This window comes from Engraulis encrasicolus, chromosome 9 (genome assembly GCF_034702125.1).
Source record: "Engraulis encrasicolus isolate BLACKSEA-1 chromosome 9, IST_EnEncr_1.0, whole genome shotgun sequence".
In the NCBI taxonomy this organism is placed as follows: domain Eukaryota; kingdom Metazoa; phylum Chordata; class Actinopteri; order Clupeiformes; family Engraulidae; genus Engraulis; species Engraulis encrasicolus.
This window is the reverse complement of record NC_085865.1, coordinates 26,644,766-26,668,309: the sequence shown is the minus strand read 5'-3', so window position 1 is coordinate 26,668,309 and position 23,544 is coordinate 26,644,766. Positions and strand designations below refer to the sequence as shown.

General features: G+C 42.2%; 1 protein-coding gene across 5 annotated transcripts in view; it reads right to left on the bottom strand.

The window, feature by feature from the left end:
- Positions 1 to 153: 153 nt before the first annotated feature.
- The window catches only part of LOC134455653 (nebulin-like), an 88,750-nt gene continuing 65,359 nt past the window's right edge, over positions 154 to 23,544 (bottom strand). For 3 of the 5 annotated variants that reach the window (XM_063206861.1, XM_063206859.1, XM_063206864.1), the window contains 18 exons: positions 22,721 to 22,825; positions 17,803 to 17,916; positions 16,286 to 16,390; positions 15,481 to 15,585; positions 14,467 to 14,574; positions 13,501 to 13,611; positions 13,074 to 13,184; positions 12,508 to 12,618; positions 12,013 to 12,117; positions 11,462 to 11,566; positions 8,957 to 9,061; positions 8,366 to 8,458; positions 6,061 to 6,153; positions 4,799 to 5,024; positions 4,187 to 4,279; positions 3,576 to 3,725; positions 2,358 to 2,458; positions 154 to 1,883 (listed from right to left, as the gene is read on the bottom strand). In XM_063206861.1, coding sequence (XP_063062931.1) covers positions 1,707 to 1,883; positions 2,358 to 2,458; positions 3,576 to 3,725; positions 4,187 to 4,279; positions 4,799 to 5,024; positions 6,061 to 6,153; positions 8,366 to 8,458; positions 8,957 to 9,061; positions 11,462 to 11,566; positions 12,013 to 12,117; positions 12,508 to 12,618; positions 13,074 to 13,184; positions 13,501 to 13,611; positions 14,467 to 14,574; positions 15,481 to 15,585; positions 16,286 to 16,390; positions 17,803 to 17,916; positions 22,721 to 22,825 — 2,118 coding nt within the window. In that variant the 3' untranslated portion in view covers positions 154 to 1,706. The remainder of the gene's footprint in view (positions 1,884 to 2,357; positions 2,459 to 3,575; positions 3,726 to 4,186; positions 4,280 to 4,798; positions 5,025 to 6,060; positions 6,154 to 8,365; positions 8,459 to 8,956; positions 9,062 to 11,461; positions 11,567 to 12,012; positions 12,118 to 12,507; positions 12,619 to 13,073; positions 13,185 to 13,500; positions 13,612 to 14,466; positions 14,575 to 15,480; positions 15,586 to 16,285; positions 16,391 to 17,802; positions 17,917 to 22,720; positions 22,826 to 23,544) is intronic. The other 2 variants (XM_063206862.1, XM_063206863.1) reach the window with 2 other exon arrangements.

Below are 23,544 nucleotides of genomic sequence, written 5' to 3'. Positions count from 1 at the left end.
TGAAAAAGGGTTAATGTGATGAAACCAGGACAATAAAGGTTTTTTTACATGCCACTTTTTGTGACATAAGTGATCTTAAGTTCCACTTGTTCCTTCAACAGCATACAAGTAGGCACAAAATACAAGTAACACAAAGAGGCAGGCATCTAAAAATGTTGACAAAGCCGTTTATTTGCCACACATGTGATCCACCGCAATTAATAGAAACTCAGGTGTATTGGTTATCAAAAGAAAATTATTGTCTGGTACAGTGTAACTGTTAACACAATAAACGCAACGAAGAGAAACACACACATTTTTTTTGTACAAGTAAATTATAACTCAAGATTGGTGTGCACTATGCAGGGACTTAATTTTATACCACTTGCAAATTAAATTACAAATGCCCAGTGGTTACTAGAATCTCCTTCACAATGGGTATTGTGGAAAATACACTTTCCATTTAGAATAATGAAGTAAAAGGTCATTGCTATGACCCTACTGCAGTAATGTGTAAAATATTTTTCTTAGTATCTTAGTGACAGAATGAAATATTGCTGTCATGGTTCCAGCTTTACTTAAAACCAGTCAATGCTGCAATTGTCATCCAATGCTTCCGATTCAGCGATAATAAAATACATTTAGACATCTTCTCCCTCTCCACATGCCATGGGTCTCAATATAAAGTTCAAAACAACTTGCTGAAGCTTCTAGTACAGTACATCTGCCACAAAACATGTTTCATTTCATCTGTATTTTTCTTCAAGGAGACAGCCATTCAATGGCCACTGATTGGACAGAGTTGGCTCTCAACTATAGCAACTGACTATGGATCTCAATTAGTTTGTTCTTTTCTGTACATGCATATTTGTATATAGCCATACACCACAGTCAAGGTCGTTGCATACATTGATTATGCCTACTGCACTGAATGGACTACAGCTGAAGAGTTTGTTTTACACAATATTCTTTATACGACCAACAAAAAAAGTTAATTAATAATAACGTAACAGGTTATACGGCTGCTTGCAGGACAGCTAATTTGAAAATCCAGAACCTGGCTGACACCCAGTACTTCATCTTTTTTTTTCTTTGTAAATCATAATATAATAATAATAATAAAATAAACAACAATAAAAAATGTATTAGTGACAACATCTACTGTGAAAGTTAACAAAAACAGAGACGCAAAAGAATAATACAAGGCAGGTCTGTCCTACCAACAGAAGTCCTGGTGGGCAGAGGGTGACTATACGGTACGTCCAATCCAACACACGCTCATCTCTTACTCTCTATATTTATATTTTTTTAGTATTGAATGTTCCAACCTGAGTAGAACAAAGACTGTTTCAAATTTCTCTTTGTAGACATTAAAATTAAAACCCAATAAGCATAGATAAAAATCACAGTTTCATTAACCAAGATGTGTGTTAATGAGTGTTTTGCGGGCGCGAGAGAAGCTGAATACAGTCCGGGTTAAGCCTGTGTAGATCTCTAAACAGCTTAGCTAATGTGGCTGCAAATAAATGGGTTTTGCTTGAGGGATTTTACTAGACCGCATTTGATCTCATGGCCTTCCAGGACTTCTATTGTTTCCCTCCAAGATTTTTAGGTGGAAGGGCCAGGTGAAGGTACAGTATGGTACACCACGCCCCCTGGCCTTTAACCCCTAACCCCAACTAAAACAGGAAGGATTCCCAATACTCGGGGTAGTCTCTCTCCCTCCTCTAGTTGAAACACTCCACGTAGTTGGCGGGCAGCATGCCAGATTTGCCAGTCCGCTGGACCGTGCCGTACATCCAGCCCTCGTCGATTGCCTGGGCGTTGATGATGACGTCACCGTCCCGGAAGGAGACCTCGTCGTGGTCCTGGGCGGCGTAGTCGTACAGAGCGCGGTACACTCTCTGGGAAAAGAAAAGGACCATTGACAGCACTCATAAACACAGCAGCACTAAGTAGATCAAATTGCTTTAGAGCTTCATCAACGGGTGAAGGGCAAATTTGCCTTGCTGGGCTGGCATGAGACACTTCCACTGTTAAACTGTCTGGTGATCAAATAGGAAAACTGCGTAATGTTGCTTTAACAACTACTTTCTACAGATGAATTCCGTAACTTCAGAATGTCTTTACCGTTCTGTTGTCAGTGATGGCGTAGGGCTGGTGTGTGGTAAATATTTCACTTTTCATTCCACAATTAGCAATGCAACTGGACAACTATTGAATATACAATTGATAACTATACAACTATACAATTGATAACAGGTTAAGGAGTTGGTCTTGGTTGAATCCCACATCATCCATTGTGAGTCACTTTGTCACAGCCCAGAAATGCAGAGAAGAAGTGAGCAGTCTGTATAAGCTTTCTGCTGTGCACTCACCAGGGTAGCGGAGTGTGGAGGGGACTGGACGGACCTCACTGACGACATGCTGCTTTGGTGCATGTAGTAGCCTTGGTGCTGTCCCCCTTGGTGGTACCCACCTGAGACAGAGAGTAATGGTCAAACACCTACACATGCTCGGAAGCACGCACACACACACACAGAGGAAGACTATGGGCGTCTGGGAAGTCAGAGGATGTGGTGGGGTGGGTTTAGGACAGATCAGGACCCAAAGGCGTGGTGGTGACATCCAGCAGGCTAAATGAGGAAGAGGTGGATTAGCATCATCATTTAGGACAGTTCAAGTTGGATTATTGTTGAAGGCGTTTTGGGTAGGGTGTGCACATCCAAAAACACTTGTTGCAGGTGCCAGACAAAAAAGTCAGACAGTTGAAAAAGGTAGGTCTGCACACTGCCGATAAGTTCCAAAAATAAACTTTATTGTTTAAAAAGCAACGTTTCGATCACGCTGGATCATCAGGCATATGTGACGTTAGGTTAAAATTTCAGTTACTTCCTTAATAATGTGATCCTTGTGGAGTTGACCTGTGACTTTGGAGCAAGACAGAGTTATTTAGGTTAATTAGATCACCATGCTTTTGGTACACCCGCACACACACACTTAAACCAATGTATTACTGGGGTGCCGGTAAATCCACTTTTGTGACAAACACACACTGGTGTGTCCAGTTTCATGCCACAGTCTGATGCTGCTGAGGGACGTCTACAGGTGCAACTGTAAAGTTAAAAAGTAAAAGGTGTGTATAAAGGACATAAAGCATGCAAGGAACGTCATTCCTGTGTACCTCAAAGACTGTAATGACACAACAGGCATGCACAGTGACATAATGGGCTGAAAGAAAAAGCTGAGAATTTTTTTAGCTATTTTTTAAAAAAAAGATGAGTGGCTTTCTTTGTAATGGATGGTGACTTCAATGTCTGAGATAACTGACCACTTTTCATAACCATAATGTCTGTAGGCCGATGTTTACAATATTGAAGTAAATCAATTGGGTAAAAGAAATGGCTTGATGGATGACTGCTCACTATGTGTGCTAAAACTTTGTGTAAACTTTGCCAATTTCCCAGATTGGGATGCAAAGACATATTGTTATATTTACTACCCTATTGTGATGACATTTAAGATAATCACATATTTAAGACATTTAACGCCATCATCCCTCTTGGTCTATTCCTGCGCTGTGACTCTATTGCTACCTTTGTCCTGCTGGGACTGCAGAGCCGAGCTGCTGCTGCAAACAGACACACTCCTGTCCCATATCTCCGAGCCAATGGAGCTGCAGACCGACTGGGCTCTGGAGGGCAGTGACTGCTGGGACTGCTGCCTGCTTAGGCGGTTAGCCCGCTCTGAGGTGCAGTGTGGCAGAGTTGCCACAAGGGGGCAGCAGAGGAACAGGAATTGCAAGTCAGGAAGCGATGACAACAACATGAGAACAGGGAAATGCAGGGGAGGCAATACATGACATGGAAAATAGGTAGATTACAGAAAATAAAATGGAAGGTAAGAACATCTGGGAAATATGGGAAGCTGATACACTGTCACAGGTAAGCAAATTTTATCATGACTATGTCCAAACATTGAGTAAATAATGATGCATGCTGCATTTCAGAAACTATTGAAGGCACATACAAATTGCATTGGAAACACTGTCAAAGGAAAGAAGTAGTCATAGGTTTAACAGCAGTATATGCAAATGATGTATATTATAGAGTAAATTCATCAACACACATGCACAGAAAGCACTCAAAATACATCTTCACTCAGTAACTGTTCTGATGATGTGATGTATGATAAGACAGAGTAATACCAGAAAGCCTGTGCAGGCTTTTAGACTGAATGTTATCCTCCACTGGGTCAAAATCAAAGATGGACCCAGGATCTGTCCGCCACACCTTCAGGTCTTTCCAAGTGACCGTAAAGAAATGACAGGATTGAAGGGAAGGGAAAAACAAAGGAGAGTAATGGATTGAACATAAATGAACATAAAGGAACAGATATGGCAGATGAAGCCAGGGAAGCTAAAGCACAACAGTAATAGGTATGAGGGCTATGCAAATTTTTGCATGAATTATTGCAAAAATGTCTCTACTTTGCGATTTGTTTACCACCTAATTTCAAAAGTAAATTTTAAAACAGTTGTGAAATTTGAGTGCATAAAAACAACTGATATTTACAACCAATTCCCATCTGAACAATTATTGCACAGCCCTGCATTAGTTGGAAAAGAAAGAAAGAAAGAAAGAAAGAAAGAAAGAAAGAAAGAAAGAAAGAAAGAAAGAAAGAAAGAAAGAAAGAAAGAAAGAAAGAAAGAAAGAAAGAAATGATGTATAGAAAGGGCAAAAAAGAAAGACAGGGACAGGGACAAGGACAAGGAGCACGACAAACAAAACAGGTACTGCAAATGGGGGCCACTACTAACCTACGTTGATGCCTGGTCTACGGTCCATCTCTACCACCTGCGGGTGCACGCCTTTGTAGGCAGCCTCGCTCATCACCTGGTTGTTGAGGTGGTGGGGGTGGGCGTGGGGATGGTGTGGGTGGTGGGGCTGGCCCATAGGGGGCCCCATGCCCATGTGCTCCTCCAGCCCCGGGGTGCTGCCCCGGCCCTGGCCCCGCGCCCGCTCAAAGTCCTCATGGTACTTAGCCTGCCAAATGGTGGGGGAGGGGGGAGAGATGACTGTGATAAGTTTGCAGAAATGCATGGGGAGACAGTATTCTACCATTTTTTCCATTTCTATCTAATCTATTTTATATCCAATATTGTTTTTATTGCAACAGACTTGCAATATAGACATTATACTGTGTTATCTGTAAAATAAACACACTCCAAAACACATGCATGCTAAATGCACTCAGACATATGCACGCACACACCCACACCCACACCCAAACCCATACCCATACACACACACACACACACAAACACACACACTCTCTTTCAACTCAAAGGGTGCTTTTGGTCAGAGAGCAAGGAACTCCACACAGGACACCAGGCAAACAAAAATCTTTATTATTAAATGTTAGTTGGGAAATGCAAGACGTGAATTTGATGTGATCTGTGCACTAATACTGTAATTATTTGTTTGGCTTGCAATGTGTACGAGTGTGTGTGTATCTAATCAGTGCACGGAAATCTACATTGCAACATAGCACATAGCAACACAAGGTGGGGGTAAGTATTGTCGGGGTAGTGTTACTGTGCGTCCACGGCAACCATGGTCATGGTGACCGCTGGCACGCTACCATGGAGATGATGTTCTGAGACTGGCGGACACGCCTCATTTCAGGTGTGTCCAGTTCCAGACATGAGCGCCCCTTCACCCCCTGAAGATCCTTCTGGTACTTAACCTGATAGAGGGGGCAGAGAAGGAGGGGAAAGAACAATAGTTAGATAGGTAAAAGTAGCAGTAAAAGACAAAACATGCAATAGTTTCCTTCCAACACAAGTAACTTCACTGAGTAACTGGTCTATAGGTATACCTGATTCTGCACTGGTTTTCTCAAATTCCAGTAACAACAATGTCAAATGACCTCTTTAGGAACAATGGAATAAATGGTGCAATTGCTATGTAATATCATGTGCTAGTGTTGTACTTACACAATACAATGACTTGCCACCTCTGGCATGCACTACATTTCCATCTAATCTATCTCAAGTTGGCCACTAGGGGGTGCACTTGCCATGCTAATGTTCTCCTGGTTCTGTTTCACCCGCTCCAGCTCTGGCGTGATGCCCACACTCGTGCCCTGTCCCGACGGTTTCTTATACTTCACCTGTGTACACACAACACAAAGACACACATGGCATATTAAGGTCTGCTCCCGGCTTGTGAACATATTTACAGTAGTGTCATATCCACATTATTCTGCCAGTGTACATGCTATTTCACCAGTATGCACTAAACCAGATCAGTACAGTCTCAAATGTTGAATAAAGCAACCAAAACACACCATTGAGGTGCCTGAACAGACTGCTTTTTCTTGAGATAAAACTGTGTAAGCAGCATATCCAAACTTTGGTTTGTTTGCATAGTCACTCTGCCTAAAGAACTTTGGTGCCATTTTGAAGTACCAGTAGGCGCTCTCAAATTTTGCATGCTAAAAAAGAGCGCACAGTTTCACAATGGAATATGGCGACAAAGTCAATCAGAATGACCTTGGAACTTCCAAAACTCTCCTCATTCGGCTGTAAACTCTATTAACCTATGCAGTTGTATGAAAATGTTGGGACAAAGTTTCAAAATTGCAACGACACCAAGCCCATTGTATTTTTTTTAGCAGCAGCGTGTATTTGAATGCCCTTCCAAACTAGTCACTTGGACAATAATGTGCATTATGGGTGTTTGTGTACAGCCTGTTTTGTGTGAAACTATGTGGCTTTGCAGGACCACAAAGAGAGCCACAAGGGAAGGACGAGCCAAATGAACTGCTCTGACACAAACAATTTGTGGAGAGGAAAGGAGACCCCTCATACCAACCCCGCCTCCTCCCCTCCACTTCCCTTCGATGACAGAGTGTGCCCGCTCTTGTGGCCCATCATTAGTGGCGTCTTGTCTGACTGGACCCAACACTGTGTCCTGGTTCTGTCAGACTGGTGGCACCAGAACTCCTGGTCACCGGCCTGTGAACTGAGCTGGCTGGCCAGGCCAAGAGATGAGAGAGACAAGTGGGGCGCTCTGGCCTTGTCTGTGTTGTTTGGGTCTGTGCAGGGAAGCCGACAAGGTGGGACAAAGGGTGCCAATTGCCCTGGACCCAGGGAGAGTGGGGAAGCCAGGATTGTGGGTATTGGGTGGCGGGGCCATTTCAGATGAGTTTATCCTAGGTCCGGCCAAACCTATCAGCGGCCCTGTGTGTGAGTGGGGTTGCATGGTGAGGGTAAAAGGGGGGTAAGAGGCAGAGAGATCCCCAAATGTCTGCTGCACTCAATGGGCTGATTGTGTTGAGCCAGGTCCCTACAGTGACTGGTGATGAGTGAACCTGGAGGAGGGCCAAGGTCACCAGAGGTGACTGTGCGAAAGGGTGAAAGGACTGATGATGGGGCGAAAGCTCTCCACTATGCAATACAAAGGCTGCTCGCCTCATGACAACAGTGGCTTGCTTTAAAATAAAATTTAAAAGCAGCTTTATTTTTCACCTGATTTTGCTGAACTTGTAGGTTTGATATGCGCTATGTATAATTTAGTTACAGTACTTTCTCTATAGATGATAGCTTAATATCTACGTATATATTTTCTTTCTTTTTCTCTTTCTCTTTCTCAAGCACATTAAAGGACAAATGTGTAGGTTAATGTGCTGTATAAATACAGTATGTTTGATTGATGGATGGATGGATTGATTGCCTGACTGACTGTCTGACTGATGGAAAAGCCACAGTACTACTTTTCAATGGGAAAAATAATGTGTTGAATATTTGGTTGTTGAACTAAAAAGGATTTTTCATTTTAAAATGAAATCCCTCCTGACTAATTTTGTGATTGATTTTTTGCAGCTTGATGAGCAATTGGGGTGGGTGTGGATAAGTCTGTTTTCTATTTTAGAAGCATGGTAAACATGCAAGAAGTAGGCCTGAATTATGCAAATGAACACATAAAATATTACTGCATAAGAAAACCTCAGCAGTGAAAAAAATGTAAGAGGACGTTTTTTGTAATCTTTCACAAAGATTTATGGTCTCAAATCAGAGGACGCAGGAGAATTTAGAAATAATGGGGAAACCGTAAAATATTATGGGAAGGCTGTGTGTGTGTGTGTGTGTGTGTGTGTGTGTGTGTGTGTGTGTGTGTGTGTGTGTGTGTGTGTGTGTGTGTGTGTGTGTGTGTGTGTGTGTGTGTGTGTGTGTGTGTGTGTGTGTGTGTGTGTGTGTGTGTGTATGTTGGGTGTGTGTGTGTGTGTGTGTGTGTGTGTGTGTGTGTGTGTGTGTGTGTGTGTGTGTGTGTGTGTGTGTGTGTGTGTGTGTGTGTGTGTGTGTGTGTATTTATTTTCTCACTGAGCTGATGTTCTCCTGGTTTCGGCGGACCCTCTCCATCTCCGGAGTTTCCTTCACAGCAGTTCCGCTGCCAACACCCTCCCGGTACTTGATCTTTAGAAGTGTGAAAAAAACACATTTTAAATAATTCTTCCACGACAACACAACGATTTGTGTGTGATTCCTTTGATAGTCACTGAATTGTCCATTAAATAACAGCACTTCTAAAAAAGCCTGTGTATCCATATATAAAGAGATAGTCAGATGATGTTAGCAATCCAAACAGTTGCTAATACTAATTAGCTTTTATCTTTGCATTAAATGATTTATGACAACTTGTATCCAGGTGGGCATGAGTTATACAGTAGATGGACATGCACACACAGTATTTTTTTTTCAATAGTTTCCAAGAAGCTCTATAGTGTTGCTTTGAGGGAAAGATGAGAACTCAAACAGGATGCATTCCTGTGTGTGTGTGTGTGTGTGTGTGTGTGTGTGTGTGTGTGTGTGTGTGTGTGTGTGTGTGTGTGTGTGTGTGTGTGTGTGTGTGTGTGTGTGTGTGTGTGTGTGTGTGTGTGTGTGTGTGTGTGTGTGTTCCTCCTCAACACTCACTTCACTGAAATTCTTTGCGTTCTCTCTGGCCAGAACGATTTCTGGTGTCTCTGTGACGGAGGACATCAGTCCTCGCATCAGTTTAGAGTCCCATGAGTACCTCAGCTGCATGCACACATGTAGACACACACAGGCACAGTCGCAGACACACACACACACACACACACACACACACACACACACACACACACACACACACACACACACACACACACACACACACACACACACACACAGACGCAGACGCACACACACACACACACACAGTCGCAGACACACACACACACACACACACACAGTCGCAGACACACACACACACACACACACACACACACACACACACACACACACACACACACACACACACACACACACACACACACACACACACACACACACACACACACACACACACACACACACACACACACACACACACACACACACACACACACTGAGAGTGAGAGACAGACAACACACAAGCTGAACTGCAGGGAAAGAAAAAATCAGTTCAGCTACTGAAATGGTATTTAGCACAGACAAATCCATTGTTAGCATTGCAATCAATGCCAATGATATTCACAATGGGTTTGTGTGTGTGGGGGGGGGGGGGTTGGATGTTGAAGTGCCAAACCATTTATAAGTTACTCCGAAAACGAACAAGTGTTAGGGTAGACCATTACAAAAACATTAGCTAACTGAGATTGGTAAGGCATTAGGTATAGCTGCCTTTGTCACTGAAAGAGTTACAACACAGCCACTGAGATCAATAGTGGGATGTTTTTGACAAAGGTTGTGGTTGTGCGCCTCAGCTACAACCACAAAGGTATCTAGTAGATTTAGATTGACAGTGTCATAATTACGAGCTAGGAATTAAGGATAACATGACCACCAACTGCCCTCAACAGGACAGGTGATTTTTTTCAATATTGCATCTTGCCACAATTCTGCAATTTTCACTTTTGGCCAATCAAGGGCCCCCTCGGCTGCAGCCATATCTAGCCTGTGTGTTAATCCGGCCGTGGTTGCAATAGATACAGATAGGCTGTATCTCAATGTCAAGTGTTCTAGCCTTGCTAGTAGGGGTGGGCGATATGGCAAAAATGTTGTATCACGATTTTTTAACATGAAATCACGATTTCGATTTTTTATCACGATCTTCCATCCAAAAAATAAAAACAACAAAAAACAACTCTCATATACTTGCAATTTGTAATTTGCAGTCAATAAAATGTTAACACACCGATGATACTCTCATAAAGTGTACAATTGGAAAAATATAATGTAAAGAATAAAGTGAAGACGACAACACAAGTGAGAAAACGTCACTCTGATGCTGATAATAAACATCCTCACTGCAAGACGATCTATACGATTTCTCCACTTTGGCAGATTCGAGACGATCTTTTACTCAATATCACGATTCACGATTTAATATCGTCATATCGCCCACCCCTACTTGCTAGTAGCCTACGTGAAACGCCCGGTGTTTCTTTGGTGAACTGCGCGGACTAGTATCCAATCACCAGGCATTTCACGTCCCAGCAAGGCTAGAACACTTGACATTGAGAAACAGTGATAGAGTTTGAACTGGGCCAATTAGCACTTCGGATAATCACCTCTGCTTCCTCACCTCAGCAAGGCATCCAATCAGAGATTAGCTCTCTATGCTATCCGCCTTATTACCCCAGCGATTAACCCCACCCATTTCAATGTTTGTTGTGTTCCCACAGAACTTTCGATCTGCTAGCGCTTCAGCGCTTCTGAATGATATAGCACTGGCAACTTTTACCAACATAGTAATGGCGCCGCATACATAACCGTGGATTATAAGGATATTAGGATATATGGATCTCGACCAGTAAATGGGGGCTCCACTGCAATCCAAAAGTAATTTACCTGTAAGAAAGTTATATACCAATGAAATCCCTGTTTGATAATACCATTCTTATCATCATAAGCCCATTCTAACTCCCCCACAGCTCTTGGAATGAGTCCAAAATTAATTCCAGCAGGTTTAAGCAGGTCATTTGGTTAGCGTGCCAGTGGTATTGACCTGTCGGCTGGTACTGGTGCTGAGGCTGAGGACACAGAGGGCCGCTCAGGCTAACGGTGGGAGTACACCAGGACACAGTTCCATTGAAACATGTACTACTCCACTACTCCACATTGAAAACTACTGCAGTCTGCGGCCTCCATTCTGGCGGGTTGCATGAGATGAAAACAGTTGTTTTGAATGGTTGCTTCTACACAAATGTATGCACAATTCAGAACAAATCATATATTACGATTCATAGGGTTCATCTACGTCACTTCTTTTCTTTTAAAGAGCAGCGCAATTTGCCTGACTGTTCACACCCAGCATGACTGCCCACACTACACATTTAAGTGAGAGAGTGGGAGACACAGTGGGATAACATTGCAATATTGTGCTCTGATACCTATTTACATAAAACCAAACAAAATCATCCATACAAAATAATAGCCTTGGGGCTGCAGACTCACAGAGCTGATGTTCCTCTGGTTGGTCTTCACCCTCTCCATCTCTGGTGTGTCAGACAGTGCAGCATACGTCCCTTTCAGCTTCTCTGCCTCATCCTTGTATTTTTTCTAAATTTGTGGAGAGAACAGTGTATTAAAGTGAATTCAGACTGACGCATGTGTGTTTTTTTTGGCGGTGAGGGAAAGAACTCACAAACTTCGTCAAAGGTGTACATAAATCTGACTGTAACCAAGGTGGTCATACAACTGCAGTAGCAGTCTGCACACATATGGAAGAAACAGTAAATGTTTATCTAGTAGGCCTATGTGCTAAACATCCTAATAGAAGAGGCTTATGGCCATTCTGGAATACACTTACATAACAACTCAGTTTGATGAAAGCTAGCGGTTTTGATTTCAGACACCATACCTGAGATCCTTCAACCTGGAGTAAGTATATAGCATTTGGGTGCAACATGGCATTGCCATTGAGTGCACACCAAGATACCCAGTATCTTGAGTTAACCAATGGGATTAGTTTGGGGGAGGGACCTGAAGAGTGATTGACAGCTCACCTCGCTGTACACATCTTTCAGGTAGGCAGCATGCAGGAGCTCAGGGGTGTCAGTCAGTGAGCCGTACGAGTTCTCTTTCAGGTGCTCCGTCTGCTTATAGTTCAGCTGATAGGTATAATACAGTATACACAGTACATCAATACCACGTACCCTCTGGGCTGTGGTAGACGATACACACACCACAATAAAGTGGATACACATTACACGTACTTGTACATTTACTCTTGAAAAATCAACTACTCTACACTCTCAAAATCTCTCTGTCTCTCTCTCTCACACGCGCACGTGTGCGCACGTGCATGCACGTGCACACGTACGCGCACACTCACAAACTGTTATATTTACAAGCCTAATTCTACACTTTCCACAATGAAATGTAACTGCTGAACGGCTTTCTAGCAAAAGAGAGCTGCACTGAATCGATCGGCCACTGAAAGAGTTGTGAAAGGGATTTGGAAAGGGACATGAAAGGTAACAGTATGTTGAGTTAGTCACCTGGCTGGTTATCTCGGAGGCCTTCTTGGCTCTCTGGATCTCCATAGTATCGGTGCTGATCTCCATACCTTTGCCAATGATCTCTTTCTCCAGATCTTTGCGGTACTCTTTCTGCAGAGCAAAGGATGGAATCAGATCTGTGCCAAGCTATTGTAGCGCCAAACTCCACTTGGAGCACTTGGCAGAAGAGCAGGTAAGAGTTAGTGGTAGTGTTGGTGGTCGTTCTGTGTGAATAAATGTGAGTACTCCATGTATGTTTTTCAATCACTGATGTGTCAAAACAGTTAAGCACATCGGTTGAAAGGTAGAGTGGCTGACAACTGAAGGTTGTAACAAAACAAATATAGCAGGCAAAGCTAATATTTGTTCCTGAAAACCTTTAGTGAAGTGGTGTGTGTGAACCATACTCTCTAAAATGTGGTCGTCAAGTGCTACTGAAAGGACCCATAATGCATCATGCATCCCCTTCTCTTACAGCGTGATGTCCTCTCTGCAGTATAAATCAACATAGGGCATAGTCCTAGGGTTTTGCTGGCTTGCGAGAGGAGAGATCCGCATGGGGGTACCTCGTTGAGGATCTGGCTGGCGTTCTTGGCCCTCAGCAGGTCTGGGGTGTCCTCCAGAGCAGACATGCCCTTGCCCTTCACCTCCAGCTCCAGGTCCTTCTTGTACTCTTTCTGCAGGAGAGGAGATGGAGACTTTAAGGACTCTGTGAGGGGGAGTTTGGTTTAGTCATAATTAAGGACAGAGTCTTAACTCTTCAAAGGTCAAAGTCTTGAATGTGTAATTGCAAGACTTTCCATCGACTGCAAAATGAGTTTCACTGCTATTATTACTTTTGTGTATGAATCATTCTCTTTTTTTTATTTAACCAACAAAAAGTTACATAACATTTGTTAAAAAAATATCATATATTTGAGTCCCTAGAGACATTCAAATTTAATTTGAGGGGTGCAAAATTCAGAATTTTCAAAAATGGTTAAGGGTTCTTACGTCACTGATGAGGTTAGTGGCATTGCGGGCGGTGATATATCCTGGGGTGAGATCCACATCCACCAGAGCTTTACCCCGCATGGTGTCCTCATACTCCTTACGGTACTCTCTCTGTGGGAGAACAAGGGTGGGTGGGTGGATGGATGGATGGATGGATGGATGGACATAATGGATGGATGGATGGATGGATGGATGGATGGATGGATGGATGGATGGATGGATGGATGGATGGATGGATGGATGGATGGATGGATGGACATAATGGATGGATGGATGCGTGTGGACATAGTCAATCAGACAGACAGGTAGATATACAGGGATATACTGTACATTAAACATTTCAAACAAGCTTCAAAAAGACACAGGGATGTACTTTATACAGTACATCCCAAAGTGACTTGAACACAGCAGCATAAAAATGTGAAATGCTGCAAGAGGCTTCCACCAGTATAACGCAATGAAACAAATATTGCTTAACAGGAATGCAGACAGCAGCATGATAATGCAAAAAAACATAGTCTATTCCACATCAAAATACAATCAAATAATACGAACTCCCATGCCAGAAATTACGTTGCTGCAGTTTATTTTCCTTGTTGTTGTGGACCACATAGCATGTGGAACTCCAGGGAACGTCAGCAAAGCAAACATTTATTCCACATTGCAGGGATGTCGGGGGGTTATGTTTGCTGTGTGGGAGGGGGTCAGCATGACTGCTGTCAGCAGTGAGGCAAGTGAGTATGCTGTATGTAGCTGAACGCCCACCCAAACTCTCTCAAGGCATCCCATGTTGACGCCACACTGCTACAGCAGCACACAATTCGAATGAGTGGTTGGAGGCGAGCGTTGGTGCAGCAGCACACATAACAATGACACTCACTCACTACTCATTATTCTGTCTGGTGTTGTGTTCTGGTTCTTTTTTGTTACGTAATTGTATCGTGTGGTGCTAGAACTGTACTGTACCTCGCTTTGCAGTTTCTGAGCATCCTTGGAAACCTTGTAGGACTGAGTGTCCACAAACTCCATCAGGGATTTGCCTCTTGATTTCTCGTAATCCTCCTTGTATTTGAACTGCACGGCAAAGAAAATAACAAGAGTACTGTAGATCACTGGTGGATGCATCTTACTGGTAATGAATATTGCAGAATTAAACAACAACTTTTTGAGTCACTCCTTGAGATTTGCCCAGTGTGCAAGCCTTTTTTGTACTGGGCTGCTGTGCATTTGCAATGGGACTCATTTGCATATAACAGCTTAGAGTTCTGCACTGTATACTAAAAAGTCTCAGTATGCAAACACTGTGAGGTGATGCAATGTGGCAATGCAAACTGCATCACAAAAGCAAAAAAGCAAAAAAGCAAAAAAGCTAAACAAAACAAAAACAAAGCAAAGGCGTATATAGAATAACTTATCACCATTTTAGTTCCCTTGATAAGGGAATTCTCTCTTCTGATTAGTCCATGGCCATGGGTGGCTATTAAAGTCTTGGCTGCTGCATTCAAAAGTAGATTTCAAAAGAAATGTTGAATTGCTGGTCCATATTAATGTGCTTTATGAGTTACTTTGAGTTTGAATTGCTATCTCTTCCATTACCTATATTTCCCAAAGTGGCACTCTGAAGTGGTACATGGTTCATTTTGTGGTGTGTGCTATCTGTACATTTTATCTTGAGGGAATGGTGGATTTAAATATTAATAGAATGCAATCAGACGGCAATTAGGATAAACATCTTCAAGATGACCGGTGCCATTAACATATCGTATGTCACATATCCCCCACTTTGCCATTATTTCAAGTTCACGACCATTATTCTTTTTGGGTGGCAAGTCCAGAGACTGTAATGTACAGTCATCGGATCTATACAGCTTTACTTACTTACTCAATCCTCTTCGTCCCTGATGAGACATGAGGCTATACAGCTTTACGGGCTGCATAAATTCCCAGTCTCCCTTGTTGGAGTGTCTGACGGTGACTGACCTGGCTGTGCAGTACAAGGTTGTCCTTGTGGTGAAGCTGTTCTGCCGTATCCAGGGCAATGTGGTAGCGACCCTTGGACTGCTCATACTTCTTCCTGTACTCCACCTAAGAAAGAAAGAAACACATTATGAACAAATAGCAACAAACAAACTAACGGAAAATATGTGCACTGCTTCCCATAGTGTGCTATGTGATCGTTAACAAATTAACAATATGACAAATGGGGATCACGTCAAACAAGCAGCAGCCATTTGTTATTGTGATCTATCGGTACACCATTCACTACATAACACAATGCTGTGAACCACAAAATCCAACAATGTGTTTATCCTATTACACATTGACATGACTGTATTAGTTGTAAATTACATGTGAATTGTGAGAATTGTTCATATACAACGCCATAGCCAACCATTCGGAATTGGATATGATTTGATACAAAGTTGTTCATAATAAACTTGACACAACACACTTTATAACCTCACTCGGTAATGATTACGACTAAGGAGTGTAGTTCAAAAAGAGAGCTGGTTGGTTTTATATTATGGCTATTGTCTAACAATGTAAACAATCTCATGTGTTGGTCAGTGTTGGGTGGGAGATGCGGAATGGGATGGGAAAGGGAATATTTTGTTACTGTATGCTGTTTATTCCTCTTATATTAAAAAATAAACAAGTAGTTGCAAAAAAAGAGAGAGAGAGCTAGTGTGTACTCAAAACGATGTACAGTATGTTGTTCTGAAGCTTGAATGGAGAGTGTAGTGTAGTACAAAGTGAAAGCTGGTTGTGTTCTGTACAGACTTACGTTGCTCTGCAGCTTGCTGGCATGAAGAGCATGGCCCAGATGCAGGAGGTTGGGGAGATCTGTGGCCGGCTCATGCATATTATTCTGCCCACTCTTATACTTGACCTGAAGGCACAGACAAGCACACACACACATGCGCACCCACAGACACGAGTACAGAGGAGATATGAGGCATTGTGTCATTATTCAGTGTCTCTCACTTTGTTTTTTTTTCCCCACACCAGTCAGTACATATCATGTTACACAGAAACAGCAGGATGCACACAAACAAAAACTGATCTCATATACACAGACACACACATGTGGGCACTAACACGCACGCAAACACACACACACACACACACACACACACACACACACACACACACACACACACACACACACACACACACACACACACACACACACACACACACACACACACACACACACTTGCCTTCAATGGAACATCTTCCTTTTGACTTTGACCTCTGAGACCTTGAGGTTCCCAAGGACAAAACAATGGGTGTCTGACACCAAGTACACCACAGCTCATGGTGTGTGTGTGTGTGTGTGTGTGTGTGTGTGTGTGTGTGTGTGTGTGTGTGTGTGTGTGTGTGTGTGTGTGTGTGTGTGTCTGTGTGTCTGTGTGTGTGTGTGTGTGTGTGTGTGTGTGTGTGTGTGTCTGTCTGTCTGTCTGTCTGTCTGTCTGTGTGTGCGCGCGCACGCGTGTGTGAGCGTACGTGCGTGTGAACACACAGTGATATATAGCAAGACTGTCCTTACGCATAAACTCAATGGCTCCCTGGGATGGCAGTAAAACAGCCTGTAGTCTCACAACTACACAAAGGTGGCTTCCAAAACACCACAACAACCTACGTAGGCTAGTTAATGTCACAGCAGGCAAGGCTAGTTTATGTCAACCCCCCACCCCCCAAAGCTTGTTTCAGACACAGCTCAGATGTTTACATCATCCATTAAGTAGGGCATCATCAAAAACGCAGTTCATCACAAAAACATACAGTGTCAGATTCCCCTCTAACTAACATGGACTCTGTTTACAGCGCTATCCACTTCTTTGGAGCCTTTGCTATGGAAATGTAGAAAAAGCCTGTCGTCAGTGATGTGCTTGTGCACAGAGGGCTTGCGAAGCAGTTTGATTCAGGCAGCCCTCCATTTGCGTTTAAAAGGTACCCATGGAAACGGCTGCTAAGCGGCACGAATTACACACATTTTAAGGCCAATAAACAGGACCTTGATGCACGGAGGAGAGAGGCTAGGGCAAACATATAAAAATTCCTTCTGCCATTCACCCGTCAGCCCACGTTCTGCCAGTGGACTCAATGCTATAAATGGGCGATCTTTAACAAAGAAATTGAGGGGTAATTGAATTATTTGAACACACACACACACACACACACACACACACACACACACACACACACACACACACACACACACACACACACACACACACACACACACACACACACACACACACACACACACACACACACACACTTTCCCTCTTCCCCCACCTGGCTGGCCAGTGCGGAGGCTGCCTGGGTGTGCTTGAAGGACACACAGTCTCCAGGGTTATACTGGGGCTTCTGGCCTTTCTGGTTCTTCTCAAACTTCTCCTTATATTTCACCTGAAAGGAGACATTCAAAAACAACACGCTACATTACATTACATTACATTACATTACATTACATTGCATTACACTTAGCTGACGATTTCATCAAAAGCTATTTACAGTTATTATTTACAGGGTATTGGTTACAGTACTTCAAGCAACTTGGGGTCAGGTGCATTGCTCAAGGCCAATTCAGCCATGGCGGTGTCAGGAGAGGTTAGGGTGGATTGGAACCCGCAACCTTCTCATTTTAAGATCCTCTCCCTAACTATTAGGCCACGGCTGTACCACAGGTAGGTAATACTGCTGTATCACTTGGGGATCAAACTACACAGGCAATAAGTAGCCCCTCTCATCACCTACAGATGGCCCTTCTTAATGTCAGATCACTTCGTTCTGCTGCTGCTTGCTCACCCTCCCATTCAAATACCTCCTCTGGCCAGCAGATGGCTCCTCGGAAATGTCAAAGCCTGCCCATCTGCAATGATATCTCCCTGCCAGAGACTGTCCTTCCTATTTCTTCTCCTGATATCCCTCTCAATAATGGACTAAGCCCTGAAGTCATGAATGCTACATGTCCATTGGAGTCTACCCCTGACGTTGTTCGCTTGGACAATCCATGTGTTTTTAAGGACAGAAAAGGCATTGGGTTAATCCACCTCAATATCAGAAGTATATTGCAACGAGATAAAATGGACCACCTAAATATTTTAATTGCTCAAACTAACACTGATATCTTGGTTTTATCAGAAACTTGGCTGAAGAGTGAAATTGATGACTCTGAAGTCAACCTTTCAGGCTACAATTTATTTAGAATTGACAGGGTTGGGAGGGGTGGGGGTGTGGCTATTTACGTGAAGTCACATTTTTCTGTCACATTTCTGTATTCCTTAAGTGAACCTAAATCCTTTGAATTTATTGCACTCAAGGTTCATTATGGCACCAATAACAACTCCTTCATAATAGTTGGGATCTATAGACCCCCGTCAGCTGATTCTAAATCCATAGATCAGCTGGCAGAATTGATATCTAGATTCACTGACTCAGAAGTTCTAGTTCTTGGGGATTTTAATATTGACTGGCTAACTGATGCCTCCAAACATCTTAGAGATGTTTTCTCGAGTCTATTTTTGGATCAACTTATTAATGATCCAACAAGACCAAACTCTAAGAACCTTAGCAAATCATCTCTTATTGATCTACTTTTTACAAATAAGATGAACAAAATTAGCGCAAGTGGTGTTTTTGATTTAGGGGTCAGCGACCACTGTCCCATTGCCTGTATTAGGCACAGCACTCTAACCAAAGCACTGCCTCACATTTTGGTTAAAAGAACTATGAAACATTTTAATGAGCAAGCTTTTTTAAATGATCTCTATGAAAGTGACATTCATCTAACAACTGAAATTCCTGATGCTGACTTGGCTCTACAGTTTTTCTCAAACTCATTTATTTGCATTGTTGACAAACATGCACCTTTTAAAAAGATAAGAGTAAAAAGTAGAACAAACCCATGGTTCACCCCTGAACTCTCCTCTCTTTTTCAGTCAAGAAATAAGGCTTGGTCATTAGCAAGGAGGAGCAAGGATGCCTCCGACTGGGCAAGTTTCAGGAAAATCAGGAACAGATGTACATTATCTGTAAGAAAGGCTAAATCTGACTATTACTTTAACCTTGTCTCTAGTTCGTACTCAGATCCTGCAAAATTCTGGAAGGCTGTAAATTACAAAAACAATAAATCTGTTACACCTATGCCTTCTTCAATTAAGTTTGATGATTGTCTACAAGACAAATCAGACATTTGCAGTGCTCTTAACAAACATTTTTCTTTAGCCAGTCAAAGTTTTGACGATAGCAATAATCATTCCTTTATACCTAGGGCTGGACATGATATGCGTATCAGAGACAATGTCAGAGACGATGATCTGGAATTCAGGCTTCATCCTGTGTCTAAGCATACAGTGCTATCTGCTTTATTAGCAATTGATAGTCGCAAATCCACTGGAGAAGACCAGCTAGATCCCCTTTTTCTTCGCACTGCGGCATATATAATAGCAGAGCCATTATTGCACATTTTCAATTTTTCTATTTCCACTGGAGTTGTCCCTACACTATGGAAATTTGCACACATTACCCCGTTGCACAAGGGGGGTGATAAGACTGACCCTAACAACTATCGACCAATATCCAAGCTACCGTGTCTCTCAAAAATACTAGAGAAGTTGGTAAATGATCAGCTCAAAGAATTTCTAAATACCAATAATATTTTGAGCCCTCTCCAATCAGGCTTTAGGCCTAAACATAGTACAGTTACTGCTGCTACTAAAGTAATGGATGATATTATCACTTCTCTTGACAAGAAAAAACATTGTGCTGCCATCTTTGTGGACTTATCCAAAGCATTTGACACCGTGGACCATTCTCTGCTTCTACAAATTCTGCCTGGTATTGGTTTTAATGCAAGTGCCTGTAAATGGTTCCAGAGCTACCTTTCAAACAGACACCATACTGTAAAATTGGGTAATACTCAATCTGACCCCCTGCTAATAACCAAGGGGGTCCCACAAGGTTCAGTATTAGGTCCGGTACTCTTCACCATGTACATAAATAGCATACTTTCTCTCCTTTCCAACTGCTCTATTCATCTATATGCAGATGATACAATTTTGTATTGTGTTGCAGATTCTGTACAGCTAGCCTTGGAGAAATTGCAGCAGTCTTTTAATATCCTACAAAATGCCTTCATTAGTCTTAAGCTTCTACTTAATGTAAGCAAGACTAAATGTATGATCTTTACTCGATCTAAGCATGGCATGAAAAATGATTTTAATATATCTACTTTAGATGGGTCTGTTATTGAGAGAGTATCACATTATAAGTACCTGGGAATCTGGCTAGATGACAAGTTCACATTCAAGAAACATACTGACTGTCTTGTCACTACGCTCAGACAAAAGCTATCTTTCCTGCACAGAAATAAATATCACTTTCCTGTTTTCTGCAGAAAAAAGTTAATTGAAGCTACTTTTCTGTCTTCCCTTGACTATGGTGATATTATTTACAGACATGCACCACTCTCTAATCTGAAGGCACTTGACACTGTCTATCATTCAGCTCTTCGTTTTATTACTGGGGATCCATATAGTACACATCATTGCCTGTTATATGATAAAGTTGGGTGGGCTCCACTTTCTCACAGAAGGGACATGCATTATTTTATTTTTATTTATAAGGCCCTCACTGGCAAACTCCCATTTTATATTTCATCTCTTTTAGTTTGGCACTCCAACCCATACCAAACCCGCAGCAGCAATTTTTTTACTGGAGGTCCCTTATGCCCGCACTGAACTGGGTAAAACAGCTTTTAGTGTCTGTGGACCTTCAGTTTGGAATAACTTACAACAAAGGATGGGTCTTCAAGCCTTTGTGCCATTAGAACATTTTAAAGTTACACTGGGAAGTTTTTTATCACATACTTGCACTTGTTTTAACTCATAAGTTTTAATTCATAGTTGTCTTAATTCTTACTTTTTATATGATTTATGGTGTATTGTGTATGTTCGTTGTTTATATATGATTTTATATGTGCAATTGTTTGTTTTACTCGACATCATTGTAAATGAGGGCTGGGCCCTCAATGATTCTTCGAGTTTAAATAAATGAAATGAAATACAATAAACAGTAAAGTAGCTACTAACACAGTAAGGGTTGTTAAATATTACGAAACACTGTTTGATATTTATTGATTGCTATAAATGCTGTGTTTTGTTGCAAGTTAAAGCATATTAACTTGACATAAAGCGTAACGGACATGCAACCTGCTGTACATCCATTTCAATTTCACATTGATTTGGATAATGTGTGATAATATGAAGGATGATGAAGCGAAACAGAAGCTCAAGCTGATTAGTCACTGGTCTTTAGTCGGGGTGTCTGCGATCATCACTAGATGACTCAGCTCACAGAGCATTAGAAAGAGGATGTGAGGGAGGAGAAAGAGAGATGGTTTATGGTTTTAATAGTTATATCACACCATGAGACAGAGAGAGAGAGAGAGAGAGAGAGAGAGAGAGAGAGAGAGAGAGAGAGAGAGAGAGAGAGAGAGAGAGAGAGAGACAGAGAGACAGAGAGACAGAGAGACAGAGAGAGAGAGATGTGGGGGGAGGGGGATACAGACAAAAAGTATACAGAAAAAGAGAGACGAGAGAGGTGGGGATACAGAGGAAGAGAAATAGACAGAAGTGGGTGGTGTTCTAGTTTGACTCCATCACAATGCATACTTTCTTGCTTCTGTGCCATAATTAAGGCTTGACTTTGCCTTCTGTTCGGCTGATGGCTTGAAAAGTGGATTGAATTTTGAACACACCTCAAGAGAGGTCACTGTCAGTGCTGATGAAACTTCTTGAAACTTTGGCATTAATCAATACTTTTGAAAGTGCAGAAAGAAAAGTGCCTATGCAGCTATTGTATAAAGTGAAAATGTACCCAATACCGCTGTTTGCTTTTTTACCCACTGGGGTCAACTTTTTTCTACAGAAGAATTACGTGTAAGGTGGATACCTGACTTTCACAGTCAATCACTTTCAACATTCCAGTGATCTATACAAATATGCAGGTAGCTGTAACAGATGACATGGCTCATTTAATGTTGTCCTCTTCTTGAAGAGTGTCTACCAAACAGAAACTATGTAAAAACCTCATTACAGAGAAAGATATGGAGTATATATGGAGTGTATGCCCAAAGCGTATAGTTTGTTGACCTAACTCACTTTTACTCACACTTTACTTTAATCACTGAACTCCTTTTGAATCACTTTACCTGGCTGGCCAGACTAGAGGTCTTCTTGGCATGTTCGATGTCTGGTCTATCCAGCAAGGCCTGCTCATTGTAAGCCAGGCCCTTGGTCTTACTCTTATACGCCACCTGAGAACAGTGGGAGAGACAGCATAAATCAGATGAGAGTAACTCTGAATGGCTACGCTTACATGAGACATTTAATTCAGAATTAACTCCCTTTTACTCTGAATAGCGCTTAATTCTGCCTTGAAAACATCATGTAAACACTTCACAATTTGGAATTAAATTAAAGATCAAAGTAAACTCGGCGGAACAATTTAATTCTGAATTATTAATTCGGAATTAAAAACGTAATGTAAACAAATGTTTGACTGCACCACACCTGGTCTTTTAACCCAAGGGCTGCCACGCTGCATGGCTATGCTTTCTGACCCTATATTATATTGCAAGCAACTGGACGACTTCTTCCCAGCGTACAGCCAATGGGTTCTATAGTAAGCTACCGGTAATGGCCTTCTTCTCAAAGCTTGAAAGATGTTTTGTTCCACTGCATCCAAAGAACTTAATCAATTGTCTGGTAGAAACACTGGTAGTTTAACTTCTCTGCACCATTGCCTTCTCCACTTGACCTTAACTGCACCATCCTGCCAAGGAATACGACAACGTAAATGTTAAACATTTCTTTATTTCATGGCTCTAAAAATGTTTCGCTAATGAAAGACTCACTAGACCAATTCACCCCCAGCTCCAATAATAACTGGAGCCGAGTTATGTGATGGGTGAATGCATGTGATAGCAGGGCTGTTTAAATTGTCCTCATCACCCAACGTCCCCAAACCCCACCA